Here is a 17,024-nt window from a genome sequence, read left to right as displayed (position 1 = left end):
CATCTTTGTCAAATACGCAAATGATAAAGGTGGCATGTTCCTAAGGTCTGTCAACCTTTCGTGACCTTTTGTTACCAAACACAATCTTCTATATAGATGTTGTCAGACTCTTAATGAATGTCCTCAACGAAGCGCTACAGTGGAGATTTCGTGGTAGCCGGTGTGTATGACTGGTGTGTAGAAAGGTGCTGTGTACCTGAAGTCCTCGGAGCCTAGAACCTCAGTGTAGTACATGACTTTACACTTGTGGGAGGAGACCTGCAATGTGGCCAGCACGTCGTCCACACGCGGCAGGTTAGTGGCGGCGCACGCGGGCATGGAGTGGAACTTCCACTGCAGGATGTAGAAACCAGGCCAGCGGGTCACGTGGGAACCCTGGACGCAGAACGGTCAGAGGGAGAATGAACAGAAGTGAGGTTCAAGTTAAAAGGAAGTTACACATAAAATATGTCCAATCTGTATGCAGTGTGTCCATCTTTCAGGTTTATCCCCTTCAGACCTTCATGAGCGGGCATGTCAGGCATGTCAAAACAGGAAAGCTACTGCAGAATGTGACAATGTTTGTGTGCTGGTCTGCTCCAGAACTTGGCCTGAACAGCCGCACTGCTGTGCTTGTCCAGCGGGGGCATACCTGCACACTCTCGCCCTCCTTGCAGGTGAGGGGTGACTCCACCATGCTGTAGTCCTGCCCTAGCTGCCACGACTTGTCGATGAGCTGCACGTTGTTGCCGCCGGGAGACGTGATGCCGTGGGCGCCCAGTGGGTCTTTCTTGGGTGGTGCTGGCGCCCTCTTTGAGTGGTAGATGTTGAAGATCACATCACCCTTGCACACGTCAAAGTCCCATGTGATGACCGAGGAGGCATCGATGATCTCGATCAACAGCTGAGGGGAGGTGAGAAGTTTAATACTATTCTAGCTGAGTGCAAACACACACAGCTGTGATGCACTTCATCTCCAGCAGGTGGCGACATTAAAACAAACAAGCCTAACAAATAAAAAATGTTTTGTATTAACTGCAAATCTATGCAGTGCTTTTTTAGTGCTGTAAATAGACACCCCTGAGGTAGAGTGAGTGTGCATATGTGGCTCTTACTTCGTGTGGCGCTCCTTTGAACACACTGGCGCTCTGGTAGATGGTCTCTGTCCACAGTCTGATGTCATCATTCTCAAGCTCCTCTGGGGTCCGGTACAGAGATTTTGGTACCAAGCCGCCCTCTGGGACTTCACACTACCACACATCCAAGCCCAGTCAGAGTGCTTTCTTGTGACATGCATTTCTTGCACAACACTGAATGAATGATAGGAAACATTTCATGTCCTAGCCATATACAAGACACTTTTTAAATCTTCACTCACACCTGTAATCTGAACTGCACAAAACAGTTTTGAAGCATGGTGTGATGTATAGAAACGTCACCATATTTAATTACTGACAAAAGAACAATGCATTTTCATAGCTAACAATTTATTCCATCCCCACAGGAGACTTTCAAGTGCAAAGGGACACGTGAACTTGTGTTTATAAAAAAAAAAAAAAAAAAAAAGATTAGAAATATAAAACAATAGAAATTTAAATAAATACGCCGGCACGACCAGTGTTGATGGGTAGGCATATACACAACACTGAACACCTTCACAACGCAGCCAAACGTGCCGTGTGTCGCAGAGATTCACAGCTGCAGCTACAGTGGAAACAGACGCACTCGTCCAAGTGTCCTGTAACCATGACAACCAGTGCTCACCATGCATTCACCTCCCAGGAAGTCAGGGATGATCTCTCTGTCGATGTAGTCAAGCAGGCCTCCGGGACCCTGGTAGTCGTTGCCGGCGTAGATCAGGAACTTCTTTCGCGTGTTTTCGTCGATGAATGGGCTCACCTGGTGGACGTTTACGAACAGGTGAGATTACGACAACAGCACATTTTGGAAAACTTACAAATAATTTCTCCCCCCCTCAAAGTCTCAGGGTTTCTTGTCATGTGCACAGCAAATCAGACAGTAATACCCTGAAATGTTTGTTCTCACGTGCTCTACAGCGGAGCATTGTGAAGTACCAAAATATGAATAACAAAAAACACCATTTACACATGCACGCACACGTGTTATGTGGGAGTAAGTGCTGATCTTTCTGAGAGAACCAGGACCAGGATCAGGAACAGGACCAACACTTATTAACCTTAGGCTGACATGTGCTATTCCAGTACTCTCGGTCAATCAGGAGCCAAATAATGGACCAACAAGGAGAATGTAAAGTGGCGCGTAGGGTATGTTGTAGAGCAACACTGCCACTAGGGGGCAGCAGTTCACACTGCAGCACCTTCACTCGCAGCAGAGTCGGTGAACTTCAACACATTAGGTGCCTGCAATAGTGTTGCAGCACAGAGCTCAAACAGAACCAGCAGGTGGTACGAAAAGAGAGGGAGGACAGCAAAAGCACCACAGTGTATCTGAATGAAGAGCAGCGAGGTGTCTCACCAGGGTCCAGAGGACGGGGAAGACGCGGGGCGCACGGAGGATGAGCAGACGCCCCAGCGTCTCTGGGTAATTAGCCTCCACGACCTCGATGATGCGCAGCAGAGCCTTCACGCCCGGACGCCACAGATGCCGCATGTTCAAGCCCTCTAGATCCACCAGACACGTCCAGCAACTGGGGAAAGGAAGAGGGAGAGAGACGGGTGCAAGATGTGAAGGGAATGAAAGAAAAAAATATTTTTTGCATGATTCATTTTTATATTTGAAGTTTGTTGTTACACAGCAAGAAACTAAACTGGAAACAAATTTTAAAAAGTTAACTTTTGGAGCAGAAACTCGAATTAGATTACATAAGATGAAAGGCCTTTTTTGGGCCGTTAAAGCCACAAAGCCAAAGAACAAAATGTGCACACACAAGGCATGATCTCAACGTTACCTGATTGGCCGACCAAATACTTTGGTATTCTCTTCACATCTCCTCAAGCCCTCCTCGTTGATGGACAATACCTAACATGTTGAAACACATGATATGTTGCCGTCATAGTAGCAGCATCTGTAAAAAGTGATATCTGAAGCGAGGCATGCTGGGAATCTTACATGTCTCAGGAGAGACTCCTCCCCGAGAGCTCGCACCAGGCCCTTTGTGTCCATCTGTCCCAGACGCAGTATATAGAGAGGACGACCATCTGCACCACACACACACAAGTTTGAGATCAGCAGTTGAATCAGAACGTGGCCATTTTCCTGTGTTCTGTGAGGACAAAGTGAGATTCTGCGAAAAGGAAATCGGTCCAGACCACGTCTTTATTTCCATGAGTCATGCGGTTAATTTATACCCATAAACAGCCATGACCTAGTTCAGCATAATCACTGCACACCACTGAGAAAGAACCAAGACTGTGTAAGATTATCAGTACAGGAAGTCATATTATATAATAAAGCCATAAATTGGCATGTGGGCATTTCTTCCAATTAAAATTCTAATGTGGCACACGGCGTCGTCCTGCTTCCGCCACACACTCCAAGCATGTCCAATTCCCTTAGTGAGACTCATCTACAGTGCGCAAGTCTGACAAATCAAAGTGGACACGCACACGGCCCTGACGCAACACAGGAACGCCGATACAGGGAGAGATCAAGCGAGCACAGGAACAATGGAGAACGGGGAGGGAGAGAGAGAGAGAGAGAGCGCGCTCACCGCGGTCGTGGTGGTGCCAGCCGCCAGTGTAGTAGTCAAGGAGGACCTGTGGGGAGGTCCAGGTGTCCAGCAGGTAGTCCACCTGGTGCTGCTTCCGCCAGGTGAGCGATTGGCACAGGGTCTCCCGGGCCTTGTCCAGGTTGAAGTCCCGCGCACGCAGGAAACGCAGGATGTGCTGGTCCTTGGGGATCTGGGGGGGGGGGGGGGTGTTTAGTGGTCCTCAGGCCAGCTCAGGTTAGTCTGTCGCCGTGTCTAACAGGCATGCGTGTGGATTGAACACCTCAGTTCCTTAGCCTTTCTTCACCACATGCATGTGCGTGACCAGTTTCCTCAGAGCAGACGTGCATTTGCTGCACTTCATCTGAAAAAGGGCTTTATCGGAGCACTGTCGTTTCACCGAGCAGACAGCTAGCGGAGCAGAAGATCACAATGTGTGTGTGTGTGAGTGTGTGTGTGTGCGCGCGCGCACGCGTCCCACCTTGCCCTTGTGTGTTTCCTGTAGCCAGCTACGGAGTCGTATGAGGCAGCTCTCCTGAAGAGGTGTGAGGTCACCCAGGTAACGGTTGATATAGTCAGCATCCAGTTTGTCTAAAAAAAAAAACAAAACAAAAAAAAACACATTTTACATTCGCATGTACAGCCAGTTTACAGTATGTGTTTAGACACAAACAAGGTGTGTGTGCATAACTCTAGGCATGTAGCATTTACAAATGTTTTCATACATTCTTGCTGAATTTTTGAATAAGGCTTCAGCAATATACATCTCATAAACTTTCAGAATTCCTGTCTGGGTTGGGGACCAGAGAACCACTCGGACCTGCTCACCATCGGGCGTGGCTGGCAGTGCCTCACCGGGACCACCCACTGGGCTGACCCCGCCCTCCTTGCCTGCCTGCCCCTCTTTGGAGGTTTCGGAGGGTGCCGCGATGGCAACGGCAGGCATGGTGGGTAGCGTGGTGGAGTGGGTGTTGGGTGTGACAGGCTTGACGGGTGAGGCGGGACGCGGGCTCCAGCGTGGCACGTGGGTGGTGCCCTCGTCTTCCAGCTCATGCAGGTAGTACTCAATGATTTCTTTACCCTGCAGAGGGGTCCAGTTCACACATGTCTATGATCCCAGCATTCACAGCGCAGATCCCACTCTACGATCCCAGCATTCACAGCGCAGATCCCACTCTACGATCCCAGCATTATCAGTGACTGTCACCCACGGCCTAATGAGCAGAATTAACTGCGGGTGTGGCAGCTGATCTGAGATCAGCAGTCGTACCTTTTTGATGCTGTTGGCATACTGCTTCATGGCAATCTTCTCCACGGTGCTCTCAAAGCCAAAGAACGACTTGATGTCGAGGCTGGCAGACTGCTCAAAACACGTCCAGCCCTCATTTTCGGGGTGCACCTGCCACCAAAGGGAGACGAAAGAGTGCAATGGACCCCAGTTTCTCTCAGAAGCAATAGATTTTGTACAAAATAAGAGCTTTGGCATACACTAAATATACACACATAGCACATACTAGATTTACAGTTGTGCGTCATAACCTACTCGTATTCGCAAGTAAACGCATGCCTTGGTTGTTTTACAGCTCTTCTATAATCAGGGCTGTTTAAAAGAGTAATTCAGGAACTTTGAGGTGACCAACAATCTAGAAACAGGACCGGGACAGATGCAGGCATCAGCAAAGATGAAGCCCACTGGCATCATCAGCCCCGCAGAGACACACACGCTCGCGCACACGCTACTCTGCTGCATTTTGACTGCAAGGCCAGTGCAGACTTGGCCGTGATGCTGCCAGAGACTTCCGGAAGGTCCTTTTAACTCGTACCTCATTTGTTTATACCAGTGGACTAGTGCAATGCTGTCTTGTGTGCGCGCGCACACACACACACACACACACACACACACACACACACACTTTTCCTTCCATGTCTTATAGTGCTGTAGACTCTTTTATAAAGCGTTTTACAACGAGAAGCACAATGTTTATGAGCATTACTAAATGTGAATAATAAACAGACTGGTATGCTGTTTTTAAAACACACCTCTCTTTTTGTGTGTCATTTTTAGATCGCACACACACCGTTTTCCTTCCCCCTCTACTCTCCTGTGTATTCACCTCAGGAGACCTCCCCACTGAGTGCTGACCCCAGATCAGGCTGCTCTGTGAGAATAAGCATTTGCTATGGACCACAGACCATAAGGACAATACTGATCCAGGATCAGTATTCCACAAGGGTTTCCCGGCCCTGCTGTTTCCCCATCTCACAGACACCACAGCCAAGCGGTGATCCAGAATTCACTGATCCAGAATTCCACTTTGGAATATCAAGCTGGAATGCAGCCTAGGAGATCAAAGAGCTCTTCATTTCCACAAGTCGAGTTTTTCCCAAAAGGGGAAATGTGTTGTTAAAACTCTTGCGCTGTTCGTGGGGAGGGCTCGTTGTGCATGCGAGACAGGGAGGTAGAACACGACCGGGAGAGACACGGCTAAAAGTCGTCACTGCCTCGCTGTGCCCATGATTAGCTGCTTTGCATGTGGGATAGATTTGGGGCACAGCGAGAGGGGAACAGCCCTGTGTTAGCCCAGCTGTAACCCCCCACCACCGCCGCCCCCACCCCAGGGGCTCTTGGCAGTGTGTGTTTTGTGGAGAACAGGTGCGGCGCATGCATGGACGCGCGTCTCACCGAGTAGCAGCACTGTTCGTGGATGATGACCCTGTTGGAGAAGGTTTCGTTGTGGGACTCGATGTGCAAGGTCCTCTCTCTGCGATTCAGCGTGTTCTTCTGGACAAAGTAGACGTAGTCCACCCCCGCAATCTGAACATAGTCACAACCGTATCGACTTACTCTCATTCAGCAGTGTACAGTTCCTGGCCTACTTCTAAAACCTACAGGCTCTCAGTATATCGATAAAAAACACTGCCCTTAATTTAGGAATGGCACAGAACTTCTGGAATGCCGAAGGAATTCCGTAAGTGGACTTCAGAATGCTGGTGGCATTCTGAAAAACAACTGGCAACTTGTGAATGGTGGAATGGGAGAAACCAGCTGCCACCCGTGGGCCACTGGTATCGAGGCTACGGGATTGGTGCGTTACCCTCTTGAGAAGGCGGGGAGCATCAATGTCCAGTTTGCACCGCCTCTCGATTCTGTGTGTGGAGTCGTCATCACTCTTCTCCTCGCTGATCACATCACTGGCCACAAACATTGGGATGAGGTGACACGTAGGGAACCGTCTCTCATACGCCTGAGAGAGAGAGAGAGGAGAGAGAATTAAGCCATAGTTAAACGTGCTAAGCCCAATATCTTAGTGTGGCTGTACATGAGAACAGCTGCCTAAAGGAAATGTACAGGAGCGTAGGCGTAGTTTTGGTGCCATTACAGCAAGTGCTCAAGAGGTACTGTACACAAATACACTCAGACAACCTTTAATAAGAGGTGGGGGGGAGAACCAGGGACATTTTGAACATGTGTGTGCATGGAGTGTGTGACTGTATTTGATTTGTGGGCATGCATGTAAACACACACGCACGCACGCACACACACGCACGCACACACACACACACACACACAGGCACACACGCACACACACAGGCACACACGCACACACACAGGCACACACGCACACACGCACACACACACACGCACACGTTTCAAAGAACAGGCTCTTTATCTGTCATCACTTGAGATCTGATTACTGCTGACGTGTTATACAACAGCTCCAGCTCTTCCAGATCCGAGTCCAGCCAAGACAGCACTCTTGGAAGGGAGAATTAAATCCAAACCTGCCAGCACAACCCACAGACCAGCTTAAATGTCCCAAAAGGGAAAGCCCAATGTGTACCATACTGTAGAGCTCAGCCCAGCTTCAGCGCCAAAGCCAAAGGCCAGAATCTTATCTTATCAGCACAGCCCTCAGATATGTTTGGATGGTTTTCTGGCCCGATGAGGGATCAGTGCGCAGTTCTGGTCTGAGCAATGGAGTGAACTTAACCTTCACAGACTACTGTATTTCAACTTGGAGACTGTGTTTGTGTTACGTTTTTATTATGTGCTGGGACCCTGCTATAGACTGCAGATTTGTGTGTGTGTGTATTTTGCGATTGTGTGTGGATGCATTCACCCGCAAGACCCCTATTAGTCTCTCAAATGGAAATAAACTATCAATATGAACACATGTTCTATTAAGAGAGATGACCAGGAGGACACACACACACACACACACACACACACACACACACACACACACAATGTGGAGTGAGAGCTGCACTGATAAACGAGTGGGCGGGGCCAACGTGAAGCGGCTCAGACTCACGGCTGCTGAAACACAGAGCTCTTCTGGACAGAACCGAGCAGGGCCAGGGTAACACCAGGTGAAGAAACACACACGTCAATACCTCACACAGCATGGGTTGTCTGGCTAGAACTCCTTCTGATTCCCATTCAGGGTTACTGCTCGATTAGAATCCTTATCCTCGTTTATCCTGAATTACTTAGAACACACTCAATAGAATGCACCAAGTTTTGCACCATCACAATGTGGAACATGGCTTTTAGCATACGAACCATGATATGCCGTCATACATGGTGTGTGTGTGTGTGTGTGTGTGTGTGTGCGCGCGCAGGACAAGTTTGGATAGATTCACTGGGGTGCTACAGAGTCCCAAACAGTTTTGCAGAAAGTCCAAGTCACAAGAGACCTGTAGAGACCTGTTCCCCCCCCGCCCCATACAGCACTGCAAAACAAACCAAAAAACAAACAAACCTAAACAAACACCGGAAAACCAGGAGGAGGCAACAGAGGAACATGATGCAGGGTTTTGAAATTCCACGTCTTTGCGGAGAAGGAAATGCCATGTTGGAGTTTGAGAGCTCCAGTGAGAACATGTAGAGGGAGTCTCCCAACCCCTTGAATGGATACCAGATCTCAGTGTTCTGGCCCTGCACTGATTCCAACAAACATTTGTTACCTTGGCTTCTCTTTGCACTCATGATGGCTTACTCTGCTGGGATGTGGGTTTCTGGAAAGCTACTTTTACAATCTCTGCTAATGAAAGTGCCGGAATTCCTGTGAGGGAGGGACCACCCCAACCCATCAACAGGAATTTGGCAACCACATCCGAAGGGTGGGTGAGAGATGACATGCCTCAGGTGTCCCTGAACTAAAGCTCAGGTCTGGTCATGTTTTAAAAGGCAGAGCGGAATGCCATCGCCTGGAGCAGTAGATGCCAGACGCCAGCCACGCTCTGGCACGTCCTTGGCAAAAAGCAGCAAGCTCCCCAAAATTCATGGAAACAAACCACACCTAACCGCCCAAACCTTGATTTTCAAAATATAATTTCACTGGGAATATGCAGAGTTCCACAATGCCTTTGCAATGGAGTCCAGACTACAGCGTTATCTTGGGGCACAGCATTGACCCCCACTGTGAGATTAGACCTTAGCCAGAACAATCAGCTGTTTAAGGCCAGACGGTACGGCACTCATTACTGTGGCAACGGAATAGCGGGATGGGCTGAAGACCCCCCCCCCCGACACACCATCACTATGGCGATGTCAGACAACGCCTCCCGGAATCTCAGTTTAATTTGTTTGGGCTCAGAAATGCCTCACTGAGACGCATGCATGTGGGCTGCTCGTCTAGGACATCTTTTCCCCTCAAGCTTTGGGGAAAAAAGAACTAGTTTGGTACAGAATGTTCTACTAACCTCCATATTACACCTTTGCTTTAAAATCACCTGACAAACTGTCATCGAAACACATTTAGCAAATTACACCGCACCACTGCCAAATAGAACACCACATGGTGAGCAAATAACACAGATAACTAGGCTAAAGACAACACACACACACGAACGAACATACACGTGCATCCAATTACACATGAATGAACATGTAAGAAAAGCACAGAGAAGGATTTAGGCCACAGCTATTCACCAACATGATACATGGAGGAGGAGGAGACAACGATGAAGAAGAAGATCGACAATGTGAATGGAGAACACTGACCAGTGTGGAGTCAACGATGACCCAGGGCGGCGGGGCGGAGGACGAGAGTGGTAACCTGCCACAGTGGCAGTGCCCCACCTCGCTCCACGGACTACTGCGCCCTCACCATTTTCTTTGCTTGGACACTCCATGGTGTTCTGTAGTTCACCAGACAGGAGCCCAGTTTCCTCACATATAACTGCCGTCACACACACAAAGGCTCGGCCCTCCGGCTAACAGAACCTTTGTGTGACGGCTCTGACTGGCATTTATTGCTGACTCCACACCTGACATTTACTTTCTGAGCTTCACTGCAACACTGTCAAAAAAACATTGGTTGGTTCCAGGAATTGTTTCTGGGACGACCTTGCTGGCAACCAAATTAAACGTTCAAGAACGCTCTGTTCTCTAATGATCATCAATGTAGGTTCACGGGTGTGCTAGGATTCCATAAGCCTGGTTTTGAGTGAACAATTGAACTAAGAAGATGGCAAATGAAGGGTCATCAATGGATCATCATCATTATAGATAGATAAATAGCACCACATTCATTCATACATCCCAGAGAGAGAGAGAGATCCGAGCTAAAATACCAGGGCCATTAGGATGAACTGGGTACCCTGCCATTCAAACAAAGTCCTGCCTCTGTTTGGCAAAAACTAAACATTCACTATTGGCAGATGGAGACAGAGAGAGACACAGAGAAACAGAGAGACAGGGGGAGGGGGAATGTTACCATCATACTTGGAAATGAAGCAAAATCACGAATGGACCTCGAACAGAACAGTCTGCTCTTCCTGAAAGGTCACACCCCACCCCTTTAATACACCATTTGATGCACAAAAACAGATCGAGTGAAAGAACAAAAGGAAAGAAATTGACAGAAATTGGGGGGGGGGGGTTACATAAGAAACTTAACAACTGGCCGTGAGCTGCTGTTTGTTTAGATATCATTTCACAATTGCGGACAATCCTGCCTTTATCCCAGTGTTCCAGTCAGTATGGGCTCTATAGAGGAGGGGGCTGAAAAGAAACAACAAAAAAAATAGACAGACAAGTGTTTGATTCACAGTAGGACTCAAGCTTGCATTGTATGCAGAAGAACAGAATGCGTGCAGGGCTACTCTAGGGTTAATGCATTAATGACCCAGAGGCATGCTCCAAAACATGCCGCCCCCCCCCCACACACACACACACACACACACACACACACACACACACACACACACACACACACACAGTCCAGTTCAAACACACTTCTGGTCTCAAAAACAGGGATGGTAAGCATGCATTTGTGTGCGCGCATGTGTGCATGCGTGCATGTCATCTTCCCCCAATTTGAATTTTCCTACTAGGAGCTCTTACCTTTTACAGCGACTTTATCCGGGAGAAATGATGACTGTGGGCAACAAATATTTAATCATGTAATATTAAGGATTTGCAGTGAATTTGGAATATTTGAGTTGCGTCGGGGTCACAATAGGTAGCAATCCAATCGTGAAGCAGGACACTTATAAAGGCACTGCAAAAGCTGTCTTAGCCAGCCAGGGGCTAGCATGTCCATACCAATCACTTTAGCACCGACCCTCCACAAACTGGCTACGGAGCAAAGACGCAGGCCAACTGTCAGAAACAATTTGTTTCACTGATATACAAGTACCACTGAAACATTTAAGTCCTACTACTTCCCCTGTTGCTACTATTAGCACGAATGCTACTGTTCAGTGTCAAAATGTTAGCTGTGAGTCACATGCTGACTCAAAACCCAAAGTGGTCGGGGTGGTCTTTTTTCGGAGGATTCATGTGAAAGCTCCCCTGCAGACAGGATGAAGAGCTGTCGGTTCCCTAAACATAATGCGAGACATCAAATCACCACCACCCACCACTGTGCGTCACGGCCAGCTGCTGCACAACACAGTCATTCTACATGCACACCTCTAAAGAAAGCAAGCTACTGAGGGTCTAAGCGTTTACATTTGGCATTCAAAACTGATTGCTCTGAACTTGAACATGGGCTGTCTAACAGCCGGGCGTGCGGGGTGGTGGGTTAATAGTGGACACCATGAATGATCTCCCAAGGGAATTCATGAACAGGTGAACTTGACTGCGTCAAGGGGTGACGAAATGGGCCATATTCAAATGGCCAGTGAGAGGAGAGAGAGAGAGAGCGCACGAGCGAGTGAGCGAGCAGGTAGGTGTTTGTCACACCTGAACATCTTGGATAATAAAGGTCATTTCGAGAGCTATATTTAAACCTTCTATGACACATTCAAAAAGTAGGTCGCGGGGGGGGGGGGGGGGGCCTGTAAGGTGGCCATGTCTGGCTTATCTTGGGGAAAATAAAATGCACCAACTACAGTTATAGGCACAGTTCAAGACTGGAGAAGCTAGCAGTTTGCGGGGTGACGTATAAGGAAACAGCACCCAAGAAGCTGTGAATTAGGAGCTTACATCAGCAAATCAGTCAGTCATTAAAAAAACAAAAACACAACACATGGTGGAGTGGAATCTTCATATTAACAACTGCGTGAAATACATGGAGCATGAACTTGACAAGAAAAGCAGGGTTCAGCACAACATGGAATCAAGGATTTTGACCTCCAGCTCAAATCCCAACCCGGTCCTGGATTTGGGATCACTGGTAGTTAAACGAACAGTTAATGCAACTAGCTGGCCATTAGGGATGAATACAAATATCGATATGGCAATATATCGTGAATATACTCTATACCCTCAGTATATACCGATACATGAATGAATAGTCATAGCGTCAATATTTATAAACGTTTATGTTCTTTTCCTCCCAGTGTGAAACTGATGCATTCAAGTTTAAGTTCAGCATTGAAGACATCCTGCAGGAGGCGCCTCAAAAAGAAAAGATGGCTTTAGGAAAAAATGTATAAATAAAAAAATGAATGCGTTAAAATCCACACATTTGTCCAGGACAAACAACGGAAAAGCAGCTGCAGTCAGCCTCTTCAAAATTTAAATCTGACAATTTGGGGGAATGTGGGTAGGAAAATGTTAAAGTAGAAGTGTTTAAACATTTGTGAGTTCTATTAATATTCAGAGTTAAATCTTTTCCTGTTAGCGTGAGGTTAGAAGTTATTGGCTAGGCAGGAATGACCTTTTTTTTTTTTATTACTCCCTTTTGGGTTCTCTATATCGGTATTTTAAATTTACTCTAAACAATTATTGTGCCATTATTGTTTATTAATGAATTATTGCTAAAAACCAAACAAACAAAAACAAAACATAAACAAAAAACCCCACCAACACCATGGTAAAGGGACAGAATGAAATCCGGCATGCCCCTGATCATCAATATCATTATTTGAACAGTTAAATCATTTTTTCATGGTGTGAAACCTCAGCCTAACGGTCATCACCCCACATCAGCCATGTTCAATAGTAGACAAACCATGCAGAAAATTTCTGTTCTGCACCCAGCAGAAACTAATCGAATATTTGGCTGCTTGGCATGCCTAGGGTAATTCCCTAGACACGTCCGGTCCAGAAAGCATCAGCCCTACAACGAATTTTGTTCCAATTGCTGGGATTTGTTTATTAGCTCAACTCAGCAGGTAGAACTAACTGAAATTAATTCAAAATAACTGGGTGAACTAGGAAATCATTGCAGGGCCTCATTTTATTTTATTCTTACATTTTATTCTCAGCGCAGGGCAACACACAAAACAGCTGTGGCAAAACTTGCTCATCTTGCAGAGTTGGGCAGATGGATCTCTTTATTAAAACTTTACACAGCCAAGAGTGCTGATCTAAGAGAACTTCCTGTCCACCTCATTTTTAGCAGTACACGAAAAAATGAGGAAGAGGACAACAGCAACAGCGGCACTGTGGCACACAGTGGCTCAGGGCCCATGTGTTTACAAGGCAGTAAATACCGCAGTACCGCAGCCCTATCACGGCGTCTTCCTGGATGAGAGCTCGGCTCAGTTCGCTTGTTTTTAAGACACGCGGAGAGCACTTCAGGGCTAGAGTCTCACATCCCCTGCCCACTGCATCCATTTTGTATTGAAAATCTGACTCTAGATCCTTTCACTCAGCGAGAACAGGAGCCAAACATGGAACAGGAAACACGTCTGTCAGTCATCGTACAGTGTTCCCATCATAACAGGAAACGCAAGCACCCATGCTTGCACACACACCAGACAAAAACCTATGATTTCAATGAGTGTTCAACTCTTCAAGGTTTTATATATATATATATATATATATATATATATATATATATATATATATATATATATATATATATATATATATATATATATATATATATATAGTGTGTGTGTGGTTGTGTGTTTTTTGTTTTTTTTTGGATCGGTGGAGTTTGGTCTCAGACCAGCAAAAATGCGCTGACATATCTGACACCAGCGTAGTGCACATGGAGGTTATCTGTAACCTGGTTGCAGTCTCGCATCACAAACACCCTGTTATCAACAGTCACTGCCTCAGTAATTTTAGCTTTCAGATTTTAATAGCTGGTTTAATGTGTTTAAGAGGTTAGTGAACAGTTAACCTTTGCATGGCAGATTTGAGAGGATCTATTAAGATGAAATTCTACATGCGAAATTTAAATGTATTATTTAGGGGACCTTTAATGCACAGCAATAAACACACACACACACACACACACACACACACACGGGGGTTAACAACTGAACGGCTGCATTAACTATAGATTCACGGGCAGATGGCAGTGGCTATAACTGTGATTACACACATTTTTCCCAGATGAGTGAGTGGGCGAATGAGCACGAGGGGGAGGGGGTGTGGGGGCTTAAGTAATTGAGTTGCTAGTGGAGTTGATCGAACATGGCACATATACTAATAGGATTGTGTGTCTCCATTTGCTCCATGATACAGTCTAAAGCACAGTGAACACTCAAACAAACATTTGGGCAATTTATCTGACAGCAGTGACGTCAAATCTGAACAAGCCGTTTAGATCAAATACCCTAAAAGCAAACATGGTGCATTTTTGGGGACCATAATGGGTGTGTGTTTCATCATTTCAGAAGAGCAGGTTTGATTAGAGATGAGGAGCAGCTCTTGTGTATGGCTGAAACATTCTTTTGATAAACAGGATCTGTCTGTTTGCAGACTCCTGTGACTCAGCCTTACATGAAACAGAGGTCTCTGCTTATGGTATGCAATAACACTTTGCGTGCACACACACGCCAACACTCTTAGATAACCTTGTGTTTCTCTACCTCACGCTCTCTGCAAGTGTGTGTGTGTGTTTAGCATGAGCTGGGGGATGGGAAAGGCACACAGGGTCAGGCAGACACTAGGACCCTGCAGCGTGGACATACATACAGCCACCTACTCCCTCTTGCTTTTGCACCCTCGGTCTCTCTCTCTCTAATGGAAAACATTACTTATATTACAGTAGTGCACACACAGAAACTCAAATAACAGCCTTGCAGCAGATCAACTGCACACAGTGCGCACACACACGCACACACAGAGAGAGAAACCGTCACATTTCTGAATCAAGCTCTCAGTGAACTGGCAGCTTCTCAGCTTACTCTGCCAGCCCTGTGGCTGAGACACTGAGACATGAAACACGACTTGAGGTAAAACACACAGCTCGACGTCGCTGTTTGTGAATGAAGGAAACACAAACAGGCCTTAACGTGAAAATTGGTCATCTCCATTGGGGAAAAAAGGTGGATGACGTGGCCAAGAGCTCATCAATGCAAAGGGATGTTTCCTTCAACATCGCTAATGTTTCCAGCGAAGAATGAAATTAGCGAGATTCCAAGTTGTTCCTGTTAACTGCATTAAAGAGGAGACTACACACGAGTGTAATTCAGTTGAAGATCATTATCAATGCTGGCTTCTGCATATGCTATCAGTTCACAGGCTTCCTTTGCTAACAGGACGGAAGCTGCGCCCCCCCATGCCCCCCTCAACCCCCCTCACCCTCCTGACTCTCAGTGCAGCAGCTCACAGGTAAGACGCACAGCATGTGCAGACAAGATTAAAGTGGAGAGGAACGGAATAGTCCGTACCACCGAGAGCCAAAGAACATCTGCTCCATTTCTGCAACAGGGAGGAAGGGTCAGGCAGTGGCAATCAAAACAGCAGCATCCGACGGGAAACGGATCGGCGTTGGGACAGCGGCGAAACAAAAACACACACACACACACACACACACACACGCGCGCGTGTGCACACAACAGGCCAGCACCTGGCCCAGCAAATCATGTCGGAGATGGCTTCAAAAAGGGAAGTGGACGCAATACTCAGAACCTCGTTTTAACAAGAGACGCGAAAGCGCCGGCATAGAACAGATCAATTGTACAAAAAACACTTGACCGATTTCCAGATAGAAAGCTGCGGGTATGGGCAGTGAGTCCAGTGAGGTCTGCCATGGAGCTGGTTCGTTATTTAGTGGACCGGGACATCAGCCTGCGCTCTGCAACCTCAGACAGTACTCAGACTGCCGTCGGCTTCGCAAAGAGAGTAGAGGACGTTGAAATGAACACAGCTTTGGCAGAGTCATTTCACGCCTCAGTAAACAGCAGCACCAGCAGTGTGACCACTTCCGCCATGTTAAGAAAAGAGACGCCTGTGTATGTGTCTTGACATGGGGCGAGTTGAAAAAAAAAACACCCATCAAACTTTAACTTCCAACTTTTTCAGATCCATGTCCTCAGAAGGCCTCCAGAAATGCCAAGGGCCCGTTAGTGGGGGTTAAAACGAGATCACGAGAGGCTCGGGGGCCTTTGTGCCTGCCTGCACAAATCTGCAGCACCATATGTCTGCCTTAGTTTCGTATAGGCTGCCCATCTGCGATGGGGGACTGGAGCAAAAGACAGGATAGGCTGTGCTGGGGGGCATTTACCACCACCCCCTGCCACCCAGGGGTGGCTTGGCCCCATAGATTACTGTAGCCAGTATCTGGTTAAAGCAGGCTTAGCTCGCCAATACCCTCTCCACGAGCTGAATGTGAACACGGACAGCAGCCAAAAGGTTCTCCCTAAATGAGAGCCTGGTCTCATCACAAAGCATACCTGAACTTACAGGGTTACCTTTTCGAGCAGGTTTATCAAGCTTCCCCGTATCGAGGTACACAAGCTACTAGGGGTGTAACCGTAAGTGTGCTCATGACGAATGGTCCCGGCACGCACGCAGTCGTAGGAGAATATGCTGTAGCCCATGTGCGAAGATTGATGAAAACAATGTGGAACAAATTATATTTACTTTAATGATACAAGAGATGCTTTTTGGGTTCGTAGCCCATTGGGACCTATTGCCTTTTTTTTTTTTTACTGTTTGTTTGTTTTTTAAGCCCTACATATGAGAGAGTGCATGTTCACTGTTTATACTTTACTGCTT

General features: G+C 47.0%; 1 protein-coding gene across 2 annotated transcripts in view; it reads right to left on the bottom strand.

Moving 5' to 3' along the window:
- The window catches only part of si:dkey-237i9.1 (SEC14-like protein 1), a 28,143-nt gene that overhangs the window by 5,590 nt on the left and 5,529 nt on the right, over window positions 1-17,024 (bottom strand). For both annotated transcript variants that reach the window (XM_027012333.2, XM_027012334.2), the window contains exons 3-15: window positions 6,763-6,912; window positions 6,351-6,482; window positions 4,938-5,066; window positions 4,496-4,748; window positions 4,149-4,258; window positions 3,671-3,860; window positions 3,070-3,158; window positions 2,909-2,979; window positions 2,476-2,647; window positions 1,744-1,878; window positions 1,095-1,229; window positions 632-883; window positions 197-375 (exon numbers count right to left, since the gene is read on the bottom strand). In XM_027012333.2, coding sequence (XP_026868134.2) covers window positions 197-375; window positions 632-883; window positions 1,095-1,229; window positions 1,744-1,878; window positions 2,476-2,647; window positions 2,909-2,979; window positions 3,070-3,158; window positions 3,671-3,860; window positions 4,149-4,258; window positions 4,496-4,748; window positions 4,938-5,066; window positions 6,351-6,482; window positions 6,763-6,912 — 1,997 coding nt within the window. The remainder of the gene's footprint in view (window positions 1-196; window positions 376-631; window positions 884-1,094; window positions 1,230-1,743; window positions 1,879-2,475; window positions 2,648-2,908; window positions 2,980-3,069; window positions 3,159-3,670; window positions 3,861-4,148; window positions 4,259-4,495; window positions 4,749-4,937; window positions 5,067-6,350; window positions 6,483-6,762; window positions 6,913-17,024) is intronic.

Source organism: Electrophorus electricus, chromosome 1, assembly GCF_013358815.1.
Source record: "Electrophorus electricus isolate fEleEle1 chromosome 1, fEleEle1.pri, whole genome shotgun sequence".
NCBI lineage: Eukaryota > Metazoa > Chordata > Actinopteri > Gymnotiformes > Gymnotidae > Electrophorus > Electrophorus electricus.
This window is presented reverse-complemented; position numbering and strand designations above follow the sequence as displayed.